This window comes from Saimiri boliviensis, chromosome 7, assembly GCF_048565385.1.
Source record: "Saimiri boliviensis isolate mSaiBol1 chromosome 7, mSaiBol1.pri, whole genome shotgun sequence".
Classification (NCBI taxonomy): domain Eukaryota; kingdom Metazoa; phylum Chordata; class Mammalia; order Primates; family Cebidae; genus Saimiri; species Saimiri boliviensis.
The window spans coordinates 107278071-107302599 of record NC_133455.1 but is presented as its reverse complement, the minus strand read 5'-3'; the positions used below and the strand labels follow the sequence as shown (position 1 = coordinate 107302599).

At 37.7% G+C, this 24529-nt stretch overlaps 1 protein-coding gene across 1 annotated transcript; it reads left to right on the top strand.

Annotated features, from left to right (window-relative positions):
• On the top strand, positions 1-22455 carry LOC104653463 (uncharacterized). Its single transcript, XM_074403171.1, has one exon. The coding sequence runs from the start codon at positions 238-240 to the stop codon at positions 934-936; it is 699 nt and encodes a 232-aa protein (XP_074259272.1). The 5' UTR covers positions 1-237; the 3' UTR covers positions 937-22455.
• Positions 22456-24529: the final 2074 nt, after the last annotated feature.

Sequence of the window (24529 nt, the reverse complement as noted above, 5' to 3'; positions counted from 1 at the left end):
TCTCTTAAAGATCACTGCATTTAAAATAAATGTCGAGTAAAATGTTTTTCCTTGCCTTCAAATGTCTTAAATATAATCCTCGTTTAAAATATTTTTGAAGGTTAAAAAAAACCCTTTGCTTAAATGGGAAAGTCAAAACATCTCAGCAAATACTATCACCTAAATTTGCATTTACGAGGGGTGCTGGAGTCGGCTCTTTGCTGCAAATGCTAATTAAGATTAGAGTAAGCGAAGCGTATGATTATTCCCATTTTAGTGACGGCCGCTACGAACGAAGTCCCTGCCCAGCCCAAGGTCACAGGGCGGCGAGGGTCTGGATGCACTGCTATGTCAGGTAGCCGTTCCCATGGGAGCGCTGCTCCGGAGGTGCAGTGTTATGTCATAGAGCGCAGCGTGCTGCCGCTGCTCACTCTAGGAAACGGACTTATTTCCCAACTCAAGTTGTCTCTTAAGAGGGGTCGGAGTGAGGTTATGGCTAGGAAGTTCCCGACACCCAGGGCCGGCGAGTGTCTCGGAAGCCTGTGGGGGGCGGAGACCCGGCCGGGGAGGCGGAGAAGCTCGGCGGCCGGCCGCGGGAGACCAAGGGTGAGGCTGCGGCGAGGGAGACCGGGCCAGCCGTGCCTTCCGCCACCGGTCCTCTTAGGGGGAGTGGAGATGTGGGCCCCGGAGCTGCGTGGCCCGGGTTGTTCGGATTCCCTAAACGCCGCACTTGCGCACAGCCCCTTACGTAACCGGCAGCGCCGGGGATTCCCTAGAGGGGGTCATTCTCTTCAACCATTATACACACCCCGGGCTCCTGCCGCCGCCTCACAAAATGGCGGCGCCCATCGAGGAGACGGCAGCCGCCTCTTCGGCCCCATTTTGTGGGAGGCGAGAGATCCGTCAACGTGGAATACCTCTGCTGAGGATGTATCCGAGTTTGGAAACCGCACTTAAGGGATGGAGCCTGGGGGATCCCGTTAGACGGAAAACGTCCACGACTTCTACCACCTCTACGCGTTTTCACTTTTTCATTTTCTCGAAGGAAACGCCAGAAGCCTGTGGGGTAATGGTAACGAGGCGGAGAAGGCGAAGCTGAGCTGACTGCTCCGGGGCTCGCCGCGGCGCCTCGGCAGCTTTGGTTGCTCTTCCGCGCTCCCGGCAGCTGACGGGCATCTCTCGGAGGGTCTCCGGGGCCACCTCGGCCGCGCCACTCGTGCAGTGAGACTTTTGGAGAGTTTTAACATCCCACCGTCCACCGCCCGGTCGGCACCGCTCTCCCGAATGGCGGGCTCCGGGAACCCGGGAGGGCTGCTGCTCGGGAGCTCGCGGTCGGCCGGGAGCCGGGGAGCGCGGTTACCGGGAGCGGGCGGCACTCGCGGATTGCGGCGGCCTTGGCGGGTCGCTGCCCGAATCCGAGCCGGGGATGATGGTGCTGATGCAGCCGATGGGGCACGAGTGGGAACGGAGGCACTGAAATTTAAGTCGTCCGAGTTGGGACTTAAGATTGCAGGTTAATATTGTCGCAGGCTAGACTTAGAACGTCTTTTCTAGTATCCCAGTCTGCAGTGGGCACATCTATTGTCTTTATTTCTCATTGAAGGGCAGAATGGAAGGGTGACATATTTTTACTTTTCAGGAGGCGGTTGCCACTTTTAAGTTCCTGTAGTTAATGTGTGTGTGTACATACACAAACATATACAATAGTGTGTTTTGCTTTTCAGAGCAAGTATCAAAGGCTAAAGACTTGGAGTGATACTAACGTTTTAAAGTCTTTTTTTTAAAAAAAAAAAAAAAAAAAGATGTGATGAGAAATTGGAGAATTGACTATTGAAAATTCGTTTTCTGTAGAAGAGGCTGTCTTCAAAATGGAGTCCTAAAGTATATCTGATGGATATAATTTAAATTCTTAACACTGTATACGCTGTGGTCAAAAGCATAAACATAAAACTTGATGTTTATCAGATTACTTATGTTTCGATTTTCCTGTGATTAGAAAAATGTAAGACAAGTAAGCTATTAACGGTATTTGCTTGTAAGAGTAACTTAAAGGTTTAAGAAAAGGTTTATTTGTTGAAACAGATAGGCATCACACGGATAATTTATTTTAAATGATGTCCAGTTGCAGCAGTCATTTGTGCTTACATGACTTTTTAAAAAGGGGTTTAGTTTGTTGATTTTGACCCTCATATTTAATCTCTAGTGCAGAAGTGTAGCTTTCTGCAGCCTGCGCCTCAGTCACTAAGTTCCACGCCCCATCCTTTGCCGCATCCGGTTGCTACTCCAGGCATGTGGATCACCAAGATACAATTTCTGGTCCTGTCTGTTCTTACTGATGTCCGTTAGAGTTAATAAATTTGATTGCCACTAATCAGTCTGTATCTCTTGCAAGAACAGCACATTTAGCATCCAAGTAGAGTTTGAGTATATTTTTTATGAGATTGTACTAAAGTTACCTTCGTTCATAGTATTACATTTCTTATTACCATATTGCATTTCCTATAGTGGGCAGCATAGAGCAGGTGGATCTTAGCAAAGTAATTTAAGAGATGTGCTGACAACTTTACAATAGATACTGTCCAACTAATTTGACAAGATATAAAATGTAGTTGGTAGTTTTCAAGCATTAATGGAAAGTGTTCCTGTTAAAGAATTACTAATCAGTGGAAATTGTTGCAGTTCAATTTGTATAGTTTACTATTTTGATGACAAAGCCCTTATGATGGGAAAAATGTAAAGCGTTGCTTTTGTGACTGCAAACGCTGCGCACCGTAATTAGAGGTTTCTATTATTTTATTTGAACTTTTAATTCTTACCATCAGTTTTAATATTAGGAAACTGTGATAAATTTAAAATTCATTCAACTAAACCTTTAAAAACTGTATCCAGTTTCAAATCAAGCATGTCAGGTGTATGATTACAACAGCTGAAATAACTTAATTGAGGACTTGGTATGCCAACTCAGTAGAGAAAATGTTGAGATTTTAGGTTACTCTAAGATTTTCAAAAATAGTTTGATTAGTTAAACAAGGCTTTTGAAGTTAAATTGGTATTTCTTTAAACATGATGTTAGAAGAAAAATACTTTGGCGAGATTCGAAAATTCGTTCATGGCTTCTATTGCCTGTACCTACTGCTAAAATTTTTATGTGGGCTGATTTGTCTTATTTGAAAAATTGATTACAATATTAAGTCCTAGATGAAGCTGTTCCATTTTTACAATGATTCTAAGGAGTACTGATAACTAAGCTCCTAAAAGGCGAGGAAATAGTTTATTTTGCTGCAGATTCGGGTAATCTTAATGCAGATACACTGGTGGTGATTCTAAGCAATATTGATAATTAAGCTTTTAAAAGGTAAGAAAATAGTTTATTCTGCTGCAGAGTAGGGTAATTTTGATGCCCTGAATATATTCTGAATTTTTATAGATAGATTTCTGAATGATTTGGCCCAAAAGGGCCTGACAAGCTTTGGGGGATTTTTAAATTTTTTTTCTCTTAAAGAGAAATCAGAAATGTGGGATTTTTAAAAATCATTTTCAGTAGATATTGGAGATTATGCTTTGCATATTAAATCCAGTTTGATTTTTAAGTGATAATTTTCAATTAGACTTTTTAATAAGACTTAACTAAAAAATAAAATTATAGGCAATTACAGTGTTTTTTGGAGAAGCATTACCAGATGTGCTTTTGACAGGGAGTTGGTTTCATAGTTGTTTAGGTTGTTTAATCTAGAATTTTAAAAATTGTCGTGAGTTTAATGTGATACATTTGTCCATTCTTATTTATTTCATCTGTTTCAATCACTGAAAAGTTGTTTAAAAACTGTGCTCATTATACACAGTTTATAGTATTTTATACTCTGTATAGTACTTAATAGTAAGAGAACATAAATACTAAACCAAGGAACTATTTATTAATGGTAATCTACATTTAGTAGTAAATATATTTGTAACTAAATGTAGATTACTAAATCACTGAATAAATATTTCTTGAATATTTGGACAAGAGGTGAGGGGAGGGAAAATTACTTGACCCTCAAGGAACAGTACTTCAGTACTGGATTTTTGTTAACTGCTAGCTTTAAAAGATTACATTGAAGTTGGGCACATTGGTGCACACCTGTAGTCCCAGCTTCTTGGGAGGCTGAAGCAGGAGGACCCCTTAGTCAAGGAGTTCAACACTCTGTCTCTTAAAACAAAAACGGTTTTATATATATATATATATATATATATATATATATATATATGTATATGTATTTTTTTTTAATTAAAAATTTTTTTTTTCTTGAAAGACGGGGTTTCACCATGTTGGACAGGCTGGTGTTGAACTCCCGACCTCAGGTGATCCGCCCGCCTTGGCCTCCAAAGTGCTTGGATTACAGGTGTGAGCCACCATGCCCGTTCAAAAATGGTTATAAAAATATTCAGACTGGAGGGTTCCTATCTTTTAATACTTAAGCAGGGTCTTTACCATAGAGTTAAATTTAAAATTCTGTTTATAATAGAAACAAATTTAATTATGTACAAAACAGCATCACTTTAGTGTTAGGATCAGTGTTACTCAAAGTGTTGTAATAATGTTAATTACAAGCATTTAAATCACATTGTTTGAAAACTGGGATCTACAAAAAATGTGATTCCAATAATTAACTTTTTAATTATGGGAAATGCAAGGGGATGTTCAGTGAATGTAAAAAATATACTACTGAGCAAACAAACAAATTATTTTAATGAATTTTGATTTTCTGTTTTAATTTTTTGGTACATTGACTCTTCTTGACGTTGCACTTTGCTATTAATTAAAAAAAATTAAACCCCAAAGACAAATTAATTCTGTATTTAATGCAGATTTAATTCTTGACTAGCCATAGTGTTTAAGTAGTTGGCAGTCTTGTTGGCAAAACAATAAAATAGGAATTAAGCTGAACTGCAAAACTGTGTAATAATTAGGTTTTATGAAAGTATATATAGTTTTCCTTAATAACTACATGAGTCAGTAGTGTTGACTTAATAATAATTTATTTAGCTTTTGCTTTTCTCTGAAAACATATCAAACTATTCATATATAGCATCAAAATAGATATTCAGCCTGAGCCACTGCAAATTGTTGAAGCTTATTGCTATACATTAAGGAAAACTCTAAACAGCAGTTCAGTGTAAACAATTTTTTAAAGGTGCTATGATTCTTTAACATGATTTGTATTATGTAGAACTCAAAAGTATTCTAGAATAATCTTTATGTGATAACATACATGAGAAACATAAGCAGTCCTTCAGGTGTACAAAATAACTGACATAACATTTTGCAGTTAACTACAGTGCTTCCAGGTATTTTAAACAAAGATGAAAATTTTAGAGTATTGTGCTATAGTTATATAACTAAATTTCCCTCTTATTAACAATACTAATATTAATAACATTTAGCCATCAGTGATTACTGATAGCTTAAATAAGAGTGTAGTTTCTGTTTCTCATGTCTATTAATGTTAACCCCAGTTAAAGACTTTTCCTACTTATCAGACTCAATGTTAATTCAAAGTTAAATGATGGTCCTTCTGGTTCTCTGGAAACTGAAGCAAAGCTTCTCTTTCTTTAGGGCAGGCGTCCCCAAACTTTTTACACAGGGGGCCAGTTCACTGTCCCTCAGACCGTTGGAGGGCCACCACATACTGTGCTCCTCTCACTGACCACCAATGAAAGAGGTGCCCCTTCCTGAAGTGCGGCGGGGTCGGGGGGCCGGATAAATGGCCTCAGGGGGCCGCATGCGGCCCGCGGGCCAGGCCAGGCCGTAGTTTGGGGATGCCTGCTTTAGGGTATGCAGGAATTTTTTTCTTCCCAGTGAACTGAATCCATCCTTTCCACACTATTTGCTAACCTCAATTGTTTTTCTGCTCCATTAAAGTTGAGGCCACCAAAAATAGTAGTAATATCACAACTACAAAAGCCTTGGTGGGTTTATACCCATTGCACATACACTCCTTGCTGCCATTCCTAAGAGACTTTTGAAATAATAGTATATTCCCAGCTAGACAATAGAGTCAATCTGTGGCCTATTTATGGTGTTGGACAAGTCTATGAGCTCTATGAAACAAGTTGTGTTTACTGCATTTTTTCTCGAGAGAAGGTCTCAGCAGGTGCGGGCATCTTAAAGACCCTGTGATACCCAAAAGGTTAAAGCTCTATTTGCTAATGACAGTAAGTTTGGAGGATCGCTTCAGATGCTGCATTTTATTTTGTGGGTTGTTGGCCTCTAGGGAAAAACATTTTGAAATTGAATGAATACTATTTCAGTTCATCAAATTGAAAAAAATTATGGCAAATAAGCAAAAAATCTATTTCTAAAGAACTACATACAATATATTCTTATAAAAGAGTTTAGATTAAATGCACATAACTGTTTTTTTTTTTTTGGTTTGTCCTCTATTGAAAACTGATGGATGGGGGATTACTTTAATTAATGTATTTATTCATTTATTTTTAAGAAAGGGTCTCACTGATACCTAGGCTGGAGTGCAGTAGCACCACATCTGGCTAATTTTTATTTTTGTAGAGACAGAGGTCTCGCTGTGTTGCCCTGTCTGGTCTTAAACTCCTGAGCTCAAGCAATCCATGTGCTCAAGCCATCGGACCATCTCAACCTTCTAAAGGGCTGGGATTACAGGCGTGAGTCACTGTGGTCAGCCCATATTAAAGTAGGCTTCAAATATAATTCATCACTAATTGGGAATGCCTGTGGATGTATATTAATTTATTATCATTTTGTGAGTAGTAGCGTATGCTCGTGTTCATGGGTGGCATTCATCAGAATGTTTTCAATGGTGTAGCCAGGTTACACTGCCATCTTCATGTTCCCCTTTGGCTTACTTGCTCTGCTTCTATTTGCTGCAGTTTCTGGCGAGTGTATGTAGGTGTTGGTCCAGACCTTGCTTTTGTAGAGCTCATCCATAGGGCTGATTTATGCCAAATCAGTTTTTGTAGCTTATCTGTGGGCCCAATGTTTAATTTGAACTTTTAGGATACTACTTCAGACTGCAGTGTACCATAATCTTTAAAAAAAAAAAAAAAAAAAATGCTAGTTTTGTCCTCATCTGTGCATATTCCAAATTGCTCAGTGAGTATTAGTAATACATGAATTATTTCTGTGCCCTTTTTGGGGTAATTAGAGTCTCATATGAATAATTACTGTTATTTAAAATTCACGACTCCATGCATTGTTTTGGTGGAAGAGAGAGGGTAGTTGCCCATCATGTTTTACATGTATGTTAACATTCAGATTTTCCCTTTTGGCCCATTCCCTACTGAACTGAAGCAAAAGGGCATATTTGAGAGAAAACATGTGCTTTACTCAGGCTCCAGTAATTAGGCCGATGCACTTGATTTAAGTTATACATTTAGCTCATTCTTAAAATGTAAACGCTTTAACCCTCCTGGCTCCAAATTCAGTGCTTTTTCTACTAAACATTCTTTCTGTCTTGCTTAAAAAAAAAAAAAAATCCAATTTTCGGAATCCAGTTAGTTGTTAAGCACATATGCATAAAACCATAAATTTAATCGACTCGTTTATAATTTAAGGAGAAGTATATAAAAATTTAAACAGAAATCATTGATTAGTAAAAGCAATGGAAAATAAGCAAAATAAAAATAGAATTAGAGTAGGCTAAAAGGCCCTTCTTTAGGGAATTATTCGGAAAATGGAGTTTAAATATACAGTCTGGGACTACTCAAACTCTATATTTAATTTTATATTAAATTAGAATCTGCATGAGGTGGGGTGGGGTCACTCATACCTGTAATCACAGCACTTTGGGAGGCTAAGGCAGGAGCATCCCTCGAGACCAGGAGTTCAAGACCAGCCTGAGCAACCTAGCAAGACTGTATCTCTATTTTTTAAAAAATAAAATTGGATTTAAAATAAAAGAATCCACATGAACTTTCTTATCACTTATTCTTACATATTATTTCAGTGTACAATGCTTAATAACAAAGTAAGACACTTGAAATAAGTCTTTTAAGGCTACAACTTATATAACATTTTATAAATAGTACTGTTATATATATAATAGACTAACTTTTTTTTAGCCTCACAATAATACCTTGTATAATCTATAACTGCTAAAGGGCCTATAGAAGGCTACCCACCTATGTAAAAAAGGTCCTAGCTCTGTCTGGTGCAGCTTGGCAAATTATTTTTGATATGAATTGCCAGGAATATAGGGGTATCATTCCTTGCTGATAAGAGTACATGCCCTTCCTTTGCCAGATAAGCTATGTGATTCTATAGGACCTTAGTGCTGTGGCCATCCTTCAGTAGGCAGATTTAGAGAAGTTCCATTGTTCCCTTATTTTGATAGTTTTTGGTCTTTCTATGTTGTATAACCTCAATCAGATTGTTATGACTGTTTCCCCCAGGATGTAAGGAAAGATAAAAACGCCAGGCCTGATATGTATGACTGAGCATCAACAGATGAAATAGGTGTCTTAACCATGCTCTCTCTCTTTTTTTTTTTTTTTTTTAAGAACGAGGGGTCTTACTCTGTAACCCAGGCTGGGAGTGCAGTGGCTCACTCATGGCTCACTGCAGCCTTGGCCTTCCCAGGCTCAAGTGATCCTCCCGCCTGAGCCTCCTTAGTAACTGAGACTACAGGCATGGAGCACCACACCCTGTTAATTTTTTATTTTTATTTTTATAGAGACCAAGTCTTGCTATGTTGCCTAGGATGGTCTTGAACTCCTGAGCTTACGCAATCCTCTCACCTTGGCCTCCCAAAATGCTGGGATTACAGGTGTGAGCCAGTGTACTTGGTCCATACTTCGTTTCTTAAAGTCACAAGTTAAAAATGGAGGTTTCACCCAGAATCAAAGTGCCAGGTAGCATTTTAGTCCAGCCTAGGATCAGCAGCTTAGCTTCCATTAACATAGTGCAAGAATTCAGGGATATCACTTACCAAATGTAAAGCAGTTACCTCCATATTTTCCCAAAAATTTTATTGTGACAAATGAGTGCCATACTCTGAACATTAAAGGCTTTTTACCTCCAGCTGTCCAAACATTGTGCATGTTATTTAGGTAAAGGCACTGGTATGGTAGGAGTTTCTCCTTTAGTGTCTTGTGGTAACTGACAACAGATCTAGCATTTATGGAATGTATTGTTATTGTAGCTTTTGAGTTTCCATATTCAAGAATGTAAGAGAAATAACTAGGTATAGCTCATTATTTTTGGTAAAGTTAGTTTTAGTCAACCTTTGATAGTAGATACTTCTCAGATTACAATTCAGACTCAGTAACAAAACCAGGAAGTTCAGGATGGATAGGGTAGTGCTATGGTCTGAATGTTGAAATCCTAACTATCAAGGCATTAGGAAACGGGACCTCTGAAAGATGATTTAATCATGAGGGCAGAACCCTAATGAATTAGTACCCTTATAAAAGACCCCGGAGAACTGGTTTGCCCCTTCTGCCATGTGAGGTTACAGCAAAAGCACCATTATATAGGAAGCAGGATCTCACCAGACATCAAATCTGCCAATGCCTTAATCTTGGACTTCCCAAACTCCAGAACTGAGAGAGATAAATTCGTTAAGTTTATAAGCCACCTAGTCTATGGTATTTTGTTATAGCAGCCCAAACAGACTAAGGTAACAAGAAGCAACCCTCACAGTGCTTGCTTAATGTCATGCACCTATCATTCTAGTGATGATCATTTACCAGTCTTCTTTTATGAAAGAGAGATTAACAATCCTGCTTTCTCTTGTTTTGAGTGACAGGTCTCAAGTAAGGATTTATTTTCCAGAAAGAAAATGACTAAATTGGTTTCCTCCAGGAAGACTTTTAGATCAGTAGATCTGCCTTAAACTAATGTAGTCTCTGGATCCAGTTCAGAAGTGGCCAAGGCCAATCCTCAATGCATGAAAGTAAAAGTTAGACTGTATATAAGGGAGACAAATTACTAGTTAGGAACCATCAAATGAAGTCAAAGGCAAGACCTTACTGATAGATGGGCAAGTTAAATGCTATCTTCTGAAAATTTTAGCTGCTTCATGATGGACTCATTTGGAACATGTCTGGAAGGTTTTTTGGACATGTCTAAAACATGGGGTTGAATTTTCCTTGCAAGCCAAGAATAGGACCGAAGGTCAACTAGCTGTCTAGATAGTTTCTAGTTTCAGCACTACCAGAAGCTATTTGTAAGCTGTACCACTAGTCTGGTCACTTAAGTAGGAAGTATCCAGGAACCTTTCTTCTAGACACTGCAAGAAACCAAAGATTAGTAGTAAGAAATTGATAGGTAAGATGAACATATTAAACATAAAGCATAGATTCCAGACAGAAGAACTTTGTATCTGACAAGTACTCAGGAGGACTTGAAAAGGGCCCCCAGAGGTGAATTTCATGCTCAGTCTTCCACTCATGAACCTGCAAAATCCAATCCTTGTTGCTGAAGATTTCTTAAGAAAAATGGACAATGTGCCTGGCCACTTCAGTTTCTTTAAAATCCCATCTTGGTGTTATACTTTCCCTATTGTTTCTAGATGGAGAGGTAGCAAATGCTTTGCAAAATCTCAAGGAGTTATAAACTACTTTTACAATCTTATCTCATAAAGTCTATTCCCTGGTTATTATAAATAGGCAAAATGCTATTCCAAATCTAGAAATAAAGGCTTGCCAATACTCATTGTGTCAGCTCTCAAATATGTTATGTTTTCTACCCGTTCTACAAAAGTACACATAATTACTAAAACTTACGAACAACACATATATGATATTAACCTGAATATTTACAGAGAGCTTCCGGGAGGGATGATTTTATTTATTATGTTCATTATCTTTGTTTAGTTTGTGATTTTTGTATAGAAATCTTAATAGTAACAAGTGAATGAGTTAGCAGAGGAAATCAGTTAATAAATATAAGAGCAACAAGGCCTATGAACAAGAAATCACCACATGGGCCGGATGCAGTTGCTCACACTGACATCTGTGTAATCCTAGCACTTTGGGAGGCTGAGGCGGGAAGATCCCTTGAATCCAGGAGTTTGAGACCAGCCTGAGCAACATAGAAAGACTATGTCTCCACTCAGAATAAAATTTAAAATAAAAACATGAAGCAATCACTACAACCTTGGTTGTTGTTTTGTTGTTGTTGGTTTTTTGCTTAGTTTTGTTTTGTTTTGAGACAGAACCTCACTCAAGCCTCGTTGCCCAGGCTTGAGTGCAGTAGTGCGATCTGGTGCTCACTGCAACCTCCGCCTCTCAGGCAAGTGATTCTCCTGCATCAGCCTCCCTAGTAGCTGGGACTACAGGCACCCACCACCACGCCTGGCTAATTTTTTGTATTTTTAGTAGAGATGGGGTTTCACCATGTTAGCCAGGATGGTCTCTATCTCCTGACCTTGTGATCCGCCCTCCTTGACGTCCCAAAGTGCTGGAGTTACAAGTGTGAGCCACTGCCCCCGGCCGCCACAGCCTTAGTTTAGTAGCAATAACAGTATTTTGTAATACCCACAGCAGAGGAGAGGAGACTAAGGACTAGATATTTTAGCTCCTCTAGAAGTGAGGAATCTTTATTGTTTTTACAATTGTCTACAATCAAGAAGTGCCCAAATTTTGAGGAGAATCAGTCAATTATGACTTTTGATAAGTATCATCTCAGGTGAGGACAGCACTTTCTGCCACCTAGGAAGAATATGGAGAAAGCAAAACTTTTTACTACTTTGTCTTAAGAACAGCCTGCATGTCTAGAAGCCAATTTGGTTTTTTTCTCCAAGCTGACAGCTCCCTCTTCAGTATTATACCCAATGTTTTGTTTTAGTCCTAGCACCAATTACTCATTTAAACAAAATTTAACAAAACTCTTTCAATAAAAAAATACATAATAAAATATGTGTGTGACCATGTATTTGCAAAAAGGGGTTGTGCCATGATTCTTTTTTTCCCTCAGTTTAACAAATTTACAAAGGCAACTTTCAGGAATTAAAATTTTATTTTAAATATTATTAATAAGACAAATTGTTAAATTAGACAACTAATCATAATTATAGACTTTAAACTTATGTCATTTTTCACAGAATACAGCATCACTCAAATCCAGGTGTCCACAAAGCCTATTTTGTTTGAAGTAATATTTTTAAACAGTTTTATTATACAGAATTCTATTTGCTTTTCTGCAGCTATAGGGAAGAGGGAACATTTCCCCTTTTTGCTATGCTAAGTTTGTTTTTATTTAAAAAGAGAAACAATTAGAAGTGTCTAAATACCGGATTTCCATTAGCCAGCATCAAGCGAGAAGAGTAGGCACAAACTTAATATCAGAAAAGGACAGAAAAGACCAGGCATATTGGCTTATCCCTGTGATCCCTAACTTTGGGAGACTGAAGTAGGAGGATTGCTTGAGCGCAGGAGTTCAAGACCAGTCTGAGCAACAAAGCAAGACCCCAATCTCTACAGAAAAATCAGCCATTCCTGGTGGCTCACAGCTGTAGTCCCAGCTACTCAGAAGACTGAGGCAGGAGGATGGATTGAGTCCAGGAGTTCAGGGATGCAGTGAGCTGTGATCATAGCATTGCACTCCAGCTTGGAGACACAGCAAGGCCCTGTATCAGCAAAGAAAAAAGAACAGAAAGATAATGCTAACAAATGGAACATGGAGCATATAATGTCTTGCCTTTACGTGTAATAAATAATATAAGTAAAATATATCTCAGATTAAGGTATTTCTTTAAAACAGTGTCAATAGTCTATATTCAGATAAAACAGATTTTAATAAAATGATGTATGTCATGTGTTTCAAAAATTTTAGGGCTATTTTTAGTCTTCATAAAGCATAACTTAAAGATAGTTGTCTATGGTTTTGGAAAACTGTTTTGTTTGTTATTCCCTCTGTATCCCTTAACCCCATGCCTCAAATTATTTCAGAATACTTTCCCAAGAATTTACTAATTTGTTCTTTTATATTCCAAAAGTGAAAAAGGTATTAAAAGTTTGTGTTTTCAGTGCCTTTGGAAACATTTAAAAATGCATCTCTTAAATTGTGTGCCCAAACCAGTATTTCCCAAAATGTGCCATGATCTGTATATAGGTATTGGGTTTAAAAAAAAAAAAATACACAGTTACATAACTTGGAGAAATGCCAAGTTAAGCAAAGTTAAACTTCTTTACTACAAAATTTCTCAGTGCCTTTAATGTCCTCCTATGTTATCCTCTGGGTATATCCTATTTTCTAAATCAACCTACCCTTTTACTGAGATTGGTGTTTCAAGGAAAATACTGGAAAATGCTGTTCTACATATTGTTAAAAATTGAACACGTGTCTAAAACCAAAAGTGCCCAATCCTTTACTAGTATGTGAGCTCCTTGAGGACGTGGACCTATACCCATTCTTTGTAATCCCATCTTGATATAATAACTCATATAACTGATATAATGCTCATTATATATTATTTAATATGTTAATCTAAATCTAATTCTTAAGAGTCAATTTTTAATGCAAACCTAATAAGCTCCTGATTTGATAAAGTTAATTATTATGAAATAACTTGTATATTTTCATGCATATTCGTTTTTCTTCTCTATACTTGAAAGAAATGGAATATTTTAAAAGGACACTATTTTACAAGTTCATATTTAAGATGGTGATCAGCTGTTGTTATCTGTTGAAAAGCTGTAGACCTAACCATATAAAAGATCTGTTCATAAACCATGAAGGATTTCAAAAATGTGAGGTATAGAAATCAGGGTACTCTGATTCATTTCATTTCACTTTAACATTTAACTCTCTGGGAATCTGAAACTTTTTTCATCGCCTTGTACTTCACTTTTAACCCCTACCTCCCAAGAAGATAATTTATCTACTTATCTTCCCACTCCTTTCTAGAGTTCATATCATTTCCCAAAATTTAAGGCATCTCTCCCACCCTTTCCTGTTACTTCATGTTACAGAGCTTCTCCAAATGCTTTCCCATAGGTTTCCCATCTCATCTGTCAGAGGCCTCTTGGAGTTCTTCAGAATTTACTGGATATGCTAAAGAGTATTTAAGTACACATTTACTAAAATGAAGGAACCCCACTGCTGTGCAAATAATAATAAATCCTCAGGCCCCGAAACAAAGACATTTGGGGAAGTCTCAGTTTTCAAGTATGATACCTATTTATAGGGAATGTAGAGAATTTTGCCATCTTTCTTATTAGAAAGAGAAATTTGCAGATTCCTTGGAGATTTAGGGGTGTTTAAGATAATCAAAGAGTTTTGTATATTGTAGTTGGGGATCTAATCATACTGAAGACCATAAACTATAATAAAGTGTCAGGAGCAAATAGGAAACAGAAAATATGAATGGATTCTTTGAGTTTAAAGGAAAAAGAAAACCGGCAAGAATACTGCTATCTAATCAGTAAATCAGTTTAAAGATAGACACATTTGGAATGTCTGGTAAAACATGTTTATTAAGAAAGATTATTATGCTTTTTAGAGGACCCTTAATAGGTAGTATAAAACTCATATTTTGGCAATTTGAGCATCCTTTCTGCAGAATATCATGAGAATTTTCTTTGTAAAACAAAACTTTTAGCAAGGACTATTTGATACAGAAAAGTGTTGCTAATGGAAATTTCAAGACTTCCATCCTTGAAGGACTTTTAAAATTAGATGTTCATGCAGTAGCTTAAACGAGTAAGTCTTATAAACAACTGGAGAGTTATTTAATATCCTTTTGAACCAGATGTTTTGTTGCTGTTACTTATTTTTATCGCCACTCAAACTATCGTGGATGTAACACTGTTAGCCAAGCAATGTGCTAAGATAACGCACAGTGTCTTAAGTTTTGGAGTTCATGAGTGGTGGGAAGGAGGAGTGGACATAGGAGTAATTCTACTATAGTATGATCAAGGAGTGTGATGTAGATATTGGCTTTGCCTGGAGAAGTCTAGAAGGTTTATAAGAATAGTATATCTTAAAATAAGAATGTTCATATTTATGATGATGCGGGGAGAGAGGGCTGGGATAATCAAAGACCCAGAGGCACAAAAGTGTATGGCATGATTTGGGAATGGTGAATGGCCCACTGAATGAGCCCATTTTGTGGGAGTGAGGGTGAAAAAGAAGCCAAAAAGCTGTGTTGAGGCCAATCTGGGATTTGGACTTTTTTTCCCAAAGGCTATATTATTTTCAGTCATTTTTGTTGTACTACACAAATGATAGACATATACATGTGCAGGGATATATACAATTACTGGGCCCTAGGCTTTTCTGCAGTGAATTCCATCCTATTCTAGCATATGAAAATACGTGAAGGGGAATTGTATTATTGTAGATAATTGCAGATAGATACAGATTTGACTGCTTAAACATATATTTGACTTTTAAAATTATTACTTGTGCACAACTGGTGAAAACAGTTGTCTTGACAGAGGTTGAGAACAGGAGGTGACTTGTAAGGAATGTAGTAAACCACTATCATGACAAAACAGGAAGCTGGAAGCAAGGGCTTCATTAACAGAATGAGAAGACAGAGAGTAGATGTGAGGAATGTTGCAGAAATACAACTGAGAGAACTTGACCAATTTCCAAGACTTGTAACATACTCTAAGTGTGGGTCATTCTTCCTTACAACAGGACATACTCCAGTAGATCCTTTGCCATGGGGGACCTCTGAAATGACTGCTTAGGCCAGGCACAATATGCCTGTAATTCCAGCACTTTGGGAGTCCAAGCCTGGAAAATTGCTGGATACCAGTAGTTCAGACCAGCCTGGACAACATAGTGAGATCCCATCTCCACAAAAAAATGAAAAATTAGCTGGGCACACACCTGTGGTCCTAACTACTTCAGAGGCCAACGCAGGAGGGTCACTTGAGCCTGAGAGGTTGAGGCTGCAGTGATCCATGATTGCACCACTGCACTCCAGCCAGGCCACAGAGCAAGACCCTGGCTCAAAAACAAAAAAACAACTTGGCTGCTTAAAACACATACTTTAAAAAATCTCTGACCCTTCTTATGTTCCTTATCCCTGATCATCACATGCTTCCCTGCATCCCTGAATTAAAAAGATTAAACACATGGCACATGCCTGTAGTCTTACCTACTCCGTAGACTGAGGTGGGAAGATCCCTTGAACCCAAGAGTTTGAGGCCAGCTGAGGCAATATAGTGAGACTCCATCTCTTTAAAAAAAAAAAAAAAAAAGTGAAATACAATTTTGAGAAGCAAGGATGAGTTTCTGTTGCATACTTTACCTGGTAATTAAAAAAAAAAAAAACTATTAAAGTTAGATGGTAGCTTATGGCTATAATCCCAGCACTTTGGGAGGCTGAGGCAGGAGGATCGCTTGAGCCCAGGAGTTCAAGACCAGCCTGGGCAACATAATGAGACCTTGTGCCTACAGAAGAATTTTAAAAATTAGCCAGGCATGGTGGCACCCACCTGTTTTTCCCAGCTACTTGGGAAGTTGAGGCGGGAAGATCACTTGAGCCTGGGAGGTCCAGGCTATACTGCTACTCTACTCCAGCCTGGACAGCTCAAACAAAAACACTCTATGCTATCATCTGTTAAAGTCTATGTTTATATAGGTTAATAATGTTTTGACAAAACTGTACTTGGATTGACCCTAACTGGAGTGTTAAAGCATTATAGGTTAGGCATGATGACTCACACCTGTAATCCTAGTACTTTGGAGACCAAGACAGGAGGATCACTTGAGCCCTAGAGTTCGAGAGCAGTCTGGGCAACATAGTAGGACTCTGTCTCTGCAAAAAATGAAAACGTCTAGGTGTGGTGGTGTGTAACTGTAATCCCAGCTACTCGAGGCTGAGAAGGGAGGATCACTTGAGTCCAAGAAGTCAAGACTGCATGAGCCATGATCATGCCACTGCACTCCACTCTGGGTAACAGAGTGAGACCTTGTCTTCAAATAAATAAATCTAAGGTGCCAGCCATCTTTGAATTTATGTAAGCCAAAAGTTATTAAGTGATGCATGATTGTATTTTTTTAATGAACTTGAGCCAGATAGAATGTAGGGTAGTACAGAGACTAACTGCAAACTTCTATCATTTATGACAAATGTATACAGTCATGTGTCACATAATGACATTTCAGTCAATTATGGACCACATTTATGGCAGGGTCTCATAAGATTATACTATGATATTTTTACTGTATCTTTTCTATGTTTAGCTATGTTTAGATGTACAAATACTTACCATAGTGGTACAGTTGCCTACAGTATTCAGTACAGTAACATGCTGTACACGTTGTAGCCTCAGAGCAATAGGCTATACCATATACCCTTGTGTGTAGTCGGCTATACCATCTAGGTTTGTGTAAGTACACTCTATGATGTTTCCATAAGGACAAAATTGCCTAATGATGCATTTCTCAAAATATATGGTTGTCATTAAGTGATACATGATTGTGTAAGAAAAAGTATTTGTTTTGAAGTTGGCTAAGACATACACAGTAGTGAGAAACATTGAAAACGTTTGGATGTTTATTGATTTGGTAGCTAGCTGTAATCACCTCTGGATTCAATCATGGCATCTGGGTGTCTGAGCAGAAGAAATCCTGGATAATGTGACTTATACTTAAAGAATAGACTCCACATTTAGATCTGATTATGTGCACAGAGTACCTACCCTGTGCCAGGCACATTTATGTAGGTATTTCATCCAGTACTTATAGATTATTAAATCAGTTATAGAAAGTTAAAATGCTTTTACTTGAAATGAGATTAATGTTCCCTGAGACCTTGTACTATAAAATAATTGTTTTTTTCCAGCATAGTCATTTATTACAGTTAAAGGAAAATGTTATAAAACATTTGGATATTTCTCATATGCTCCTTGCATAAAGTAAGCAGATTTATATTTATTTCAATATGTTCAAACCCTAGAGCTTAAATGGTTTCTTCTGTAGTTATTATAATTTATAATAATTCTATATAAATATTTAAATATACAACAGCAATAGTTAATATTTAAGTACAGTAAATATGTAAATATGTAAGAGTTGTCCAAAACAAAAATAGGAGTTCTGGATTTTACTAACTCCAATACTACTTTGAAATACTGAATGAGTGATTTCATGTTTCTAATATTATTTCTTTTAAAATTGGGAAAAAATATTCTACTGTATTTGATTAACCCTACATAAAAAGTACTGCTTAAATTTGAAGTGATAACTACTCAAAGTATATCCTAGAGGGAAATGGTATAGGTTGGAATATATACAATGGTGGTCATAAAGAATGTTCAGCCTCATTGGACTTTTAAAAATATTATTTTGCTATGAGTGACAAGCCTTTTTTCAATTAATTTTTCTAACTGCTCCTTAAGGAGCAGGGTTACCACATAGACAGTGTGCCCAGAGTAGCCAACAAGCCTTTAAGAGCTATATTTTTAAAAGCAAATATTAGTCTTTATGGTTCTTTGAGAGATAATAATACTGCATGGAGGTATTTGTGATTCTTATATATTAACTCCACAATGGCAGACAATTATCTCCATCATTTGGATCTGAAGCCTATCAAGACATCTAATATTTATTAAGGCCTGTGCTGGAAATCACGGAATATAGCTCAAAATAATAGTCTGTGCCTTGAGGTCCTGTACACAAGCTAAAGAGAAATATAAACGTTAGTAAACCAATTTGAATATAAAACATGTAAAATCTAGCTGTAATCCTTTTGTACATGTTTTGCTGTTTTATGACATAACTTTCAAATTCTGGCTGTAATTCTATAATTGCTAATATGTTAATGCTTAACCTTATTTCTAAGGAAAAATTTCATGGAGGAAAAAGAAAATTGGGATATTTTAAATGAGGAGAGGAAGGGTGATTGGTAAACATAAAAATAGATTATTCTGGATTACTGAAGGAATGAAGAAGAGAGATGCTAATGAATGGTTAGAATAGTTTAGCAATAGACTTGAGAGAGATAAAAACAGGAACAAAAATTAGACAGGTGATAGAAAATTGGCATATGCTTCTTAACAGATTTTTCGACGGTTTTTGAAAAGAGAAAAATTTAGTCATTTTTTATATGCCCAGAGGAGAGGAAGACTGGAAACTAGTGGAGAAGTGGGAGCAGTTAGAAACAACATATGTGCGAAATTTAGACAGTAGGACCCTCAGAAAGGAATGGAGCTTTAAAGTGTTAACAAGTTAGTGTCAAAAATTACTCAAAGGCTCCGTTGACTAGTACCGATGATTGCAGAGCCTAGCATTTTAAGATACAACCACTGTCATGTTGTTTATTTAATCTTGCCACTTCCTGGCCTCTTGCTATCTTCTGTGGACATTCTATCTAAAATAGCTTGTTTAATTTGTCTCCCCACCCGTAGTCCGTTAGAATGATATAAACTCCATGAAGTCAATCATTTCTCTCTTTCTATTTTTGTTTTATTTTATTATTATTTTTGAGACAGGGTCTCACTCTGTCACCCAGACTGGAATGCAGTGGTATGATCTTGACCTCCCAAGCTCAAGTGATCCTCTCACCTCAGCCTCCAGAGTAGTTGTGACCACATACATGCATCCCCACATCTGGCTAATTTTTTTTTTATCATATTTTAGAGACAGGGTCTCACTATGTTACCTAGGCTTCTGCCTCTTTTTACAGCTATATGCTTAGTGCTGAGAATAATTTTTAATGAATTCTATACCTAGCCACCAGTGTCTTGAAATACAGCCTTCAGTTGGATATTTAGGATCAATAAATGAGAATCAAATAATCTTACATTTGTCAGGGACTGCAGAGGTAATGCAGCCTACTGTTTCTTTCCTACCTGCCTATGGATATTTGAGGAAGATTTCTACTACTTGAGTCTTGCCTCAGCTTTGAGAATGGCAATTGTGATTTAGTACTTTTCTTCTCTTTCCTTCTCTTGTCTTTCACTTTTGGGATCCAATGTGTATAATTTAACTTTTTTTTTTCAGTGTGATAAAACTGATCTGGTCCAATCTCTCACCTAATGTAGACATTCCTTCTACGGCATATATTTCCATGGGTCCCATCTGGGAGTAAAGAGCACACTGTTGGGGAGTGTCTGTCTGTGTGTGTGTGTGTTTCATCCAACAAGTATTCATTGATTGTCTACTATGTACTAGGCTAAGGATACAGTGATAAAAAGACACATTCCCTGCCCTTACTGACTTTCTAATAGAAATTTTACTAGCAGCAAATGAAGTCTCTAAACTTTTTTCCTGTCTTTATTCTCAAAGTTTTTTGAAAGAAATGCATAATAGTGGGAGGAAATAAAGAGCATATTAGTGGGAAGAAATAACAATGAGAGTTAAACTTCTGCTAAAAATATCCACTTTGAGTTTGTAGGGGTTTTAAATTCAGACCAATTCAGTTCAACAAACACCTGCTGAGCATCTCTAGCCCTTGGCTAGACCCTGAGCAATAAAAGCTGAGTAAGAAATACCCCCTACTCACTAGGGAGGAAATGCAGATGTATAAATACTCTTCAGTATGGTAAGTGCTATATGTACCTGATTTTTGACAAATCCATTCCACTGGATGGTCTAACTAATATAAAGTTGTTTCTTTTATATTCTTTTCTTTTAATTCTTTTTTTTTTTTTTTTTGAGACAGAGTCTTGCTGTTACCCATACTGGAGTGCAGTGGTACAATCTTGGCTCACTGCAGCCTCAACCAATCTTCTAATCGTAGTCTCCTGAGTAGCTGGGACTACATTCATGTGCGACCATACTCAGCTAATTTTTTGTAGATACAGGGTCTCCTTGTGTTGCCCATGCTTGTCTTGAACTCCTAGGCTCAAGTATTCCTCCTGCTTCGGCCTCCCAAAATGCTGGGATTACAGGCATGAGCCACCACACCCAGCCAAGGTTTTTCTTATGCTAAACTAAAATCTGCCACTTCTTAATTTCTGTTCGTTTGTTTCAGGTTTGTCCTCTGAGCTCTTCATTAATTGATTTAACCTGTAAACATTTACTGAAGCACTACCATGTGCCAGACTTTGCCACATTCTCCTCATACACATATAGGACATGATCTTTGCCCCGAAAAAACATTAGGATATAATTCTGCAATATGGAAGAAGTTTCTTAACCACTCTGAGCTCAGTTTCTTCACCTGCAAGTTGAAGGTAGTATTAGTTCCTACTTCTTAAGGTTTGTCATGAGGATTAAATGAATAATGCATGCAGTGTACTTAATACAAAACCTAATACACAGATTTCAACAAATGCTACCTATTATGGTATAAAGCTGGGGTCCAGATATATAAATTAGCACTTGCAGGGTTGATTTGAGTGCCCTAACAGAAGTAAACACAAGGTGCTGTGAAAATATACCAGAGGGGCACCTAATCGTAGCTGCGGAGGCTAAGGAAATACTTTACAGGAGGGCAGCTCTAAACTCAGTGTTGAAGGACTAAATAGCGGGAATGGGAAAGGCACAGGCAACTCAGGGAAAGAGGTTAGAGAGCATGGTGTTTTCAGGGGACTTCAGTAGTTTAGATTGACTATTTTCAGCAAAGCTAGAATACAAATGGCCTTAGATGCCATCCTAAGTAACTAAGAATGTCATGAAGATAATGGGGAACGATTGAAAAGGTTCTGCGCAATTAAACTTGGAACTTTGGAAAGTCTGGCAGTAGTATAGACAAAGGGCAGGAGGAAGGTGGGAAAACCAGTTAGAATGTTATTACTATGTTCCCACTGAGAAATGTCCTAAATTAGGGCAGTGATGTAGGAGAGAAGGGAACTGATTCAAGAGAGAATTGGGGCGTAATGACCAATTAGATGTAGATGTAGGAGGAAAGGAACAAGAAGTATCAAGGTTAATTTCCAAATGAGTGTCTTGAATAAGTGAAAAAAGGTGATGACATTAGTTCATAGGGAAAATGCATGGAGGGGAAGGTGCCAATATGTTCAGATATACACAATGTTGAGTTTCAAGGAAGCTAAGCACTTGAATATTCAGATCAGGAGCCTGGAACTGGCCCAAAGCTACAGATTTGGGATTTGTCAACAGGTGTTAGTTGAAGCCATCATGCTTATTGTGTATAGAGGATGGCCAACATTAAGGGATGATCAAATCACTATGATGTAAAACTTACAGGAGATATTGTTTTGGACTAACATTGTACACTGGACCCCAGCAGACCAGACCAGACCAAACCATAATGGAGTTACTCATGCTACTCAGGCTAGGTGCCACATAATCAAACAGAAATCTGAAACAGTCCAGTTTAAAAAAAAAAAAAAAAAAAGCAGGAAATACATAGCAACCAATCAAAATGGGCCCAGTTTACTTGAGTTGGCATGCTAAGGAATTTTCCTCTATTTTAACCCTATAAGGAAAGTAACTTTGAAACAACCGATCTGCTTTTTGTTCTCTGTTTCTGTCTATAAAGCCAAATTCCTCTGCTCCGCTCATCAGAACACTCATTCTTATTTTATAGAATGCGGTGTTGCTCAATTATAAAATTACAAATAAAAGCCAATGAAAGTCTTTAAGCTAAACTTGTTGTGATTTTGTCTTTTAACACAGCATTAATTGGCATTAATGTCAATTGAATGTCCAGGCATGTTAGAGGAAAAATCAAGAAATAGTACTGTCCCAGACACTAAGAGAGGAGAAGTTTTAAAAGAAGTCAATAGTCACGAATGCTATAAGAGGATAAGAGAAAATTGCTCTTGGGATTTAGCAACTAGGAAGTCACTGGGCTAGAGCTGTTTCAGAGTAGTGAAAGTGACCAGAATCTAGATTGCAAGAGATTGTCAACACAGATGGGAGGTTAGAGAGGAAGATAATGCCTGGAGGCTCCCTTTTTAGAATCTGAAGAGAGGAAAGATAGTGCAGAAGCTGGAGGGCAAAGGGCAGGCCTGGTTTATTTAAAGATAAAGGACACTTGACCTCCTTTCTATGTTGACAAGTAAGAGTCTAGAAAAAGTGAGAGGAGATACAGAATAGAGTGTAAACAAATATTAAAACAGGATTCCTGAGGAGGCTGAAGAGGTGACATCCCGTGGAAAAATGTGTCTTGAAAAGGAAGAGAGAACACCTCTTCCACTAGCCAAAGCAACATGGACACGGATACATCTGAAGGGATTTTAAGTAAGTGATGAGTTCTCTGAGGCCAAGTCATCTGACAGCAGCAATGAAGGGGATGGTAGTGAGATTGAGGTATGGACATTAGAAAAGAGGCTTGGAAATTATGGGAAAAGGCAGTGTTGCCATTTGGGGCCCAGTACTTTGTCAGCGTCCCACTTTAGTAACAGACATCCACAGTGACCTGTACCAGATGGTGTCTGACCAAAGGTGAGACCCATTGTTTTCCTTCAACTGTTAGTTCCCTTGTTTGGAATTCTGTACTTGCACTAATGTAGCCTCTGATTGAATGAGCTATTTTTTAATAGCTCTTTCTATTAAAAGATCAAGGAAAAGCATTTCTCCAGAAGCCAGAGACAGAGGAAAATTTGAGTAGGTATTGTTTACTGTTAAAAAGAATGAAATATTTACATTATAAAAGTCAAGAATTAATTCAGAAATCATTGCAATGTAATTGGATAACTTCCTAAATGTTTTCAACATAATGACAAACACAAGCAAGAATTAGTTGGATAAATTAAGTCCTGGTTGATGTTTAAAAACATCTGTTGAATGTTGAGTGCAGATGGCATAGACATCAAATAAGCATACTCTATGGATATGCCATTATATCCCATTGGTTAGTCAGAGACAAAATTCAGCAGTAGATGGATTTTGTTCTTATTCACTCACCATCCCTTATTATCCTACACCTGGTTGACACTCCAGTTATAATTCTCTAGTCCCTGAAGAACCCTAGAGTTTACTCTAGGGTGCTCTGAAATCTACCATTTGACTAGATCAGCTGAAAAATTATAACCAATCATAATATGTTAATCTCAAATACAGCTGCTTTTACTAAAGTGCTATCTTGTGCTCAATGATTGGCTTGTATTATGTGTTGCAATAAAAAAACTTCATAAAACCTGTAGTTATGCTTACTATCTGCAAAGTAGGCATATATTTTTATTTGGGAAGATTGTCCCAGTTTACACCTGTTGTCCCAGGATAATGTCTAATAGTTCCCTTTTCACTCTTAAGAAAAGTCAGTTATATGATCAGGATGATGTTTTCACTCTGCAATGGACTCTTATGGAACTTCGTAACTTTGATTTCACAGGCATCAGCCATATCTGTGTTTGTTCCAAGCAATTGGGTTGTTTTTACTATGTGCAAGTAGTGACTCATTTTTCTCCTTTCAAAACTATGAATCCTATAATTTATTGAATATGTGTATTTGATCTCACTCCCCACGCCATTAAGCATAAATTCCTGTTCCCTTTGCTGCTTTCTCAAGGTATGCTTCCAGCTTCTAGCCAGAGGCTATCCTTCCCAGCCCATCATAATAGCCACCCTGCTCTCCTTTCCAAAATTATGAACCTCATCATTCCTCAGTTAATACTATTTACACTTTGGTATTGGATACTCTAGGTTTATGACTTGTCTCAGCAATATACATCTTAAAGGCATAAAGATGCTTTTTCTCCTAATTTAACTGGTTGTACA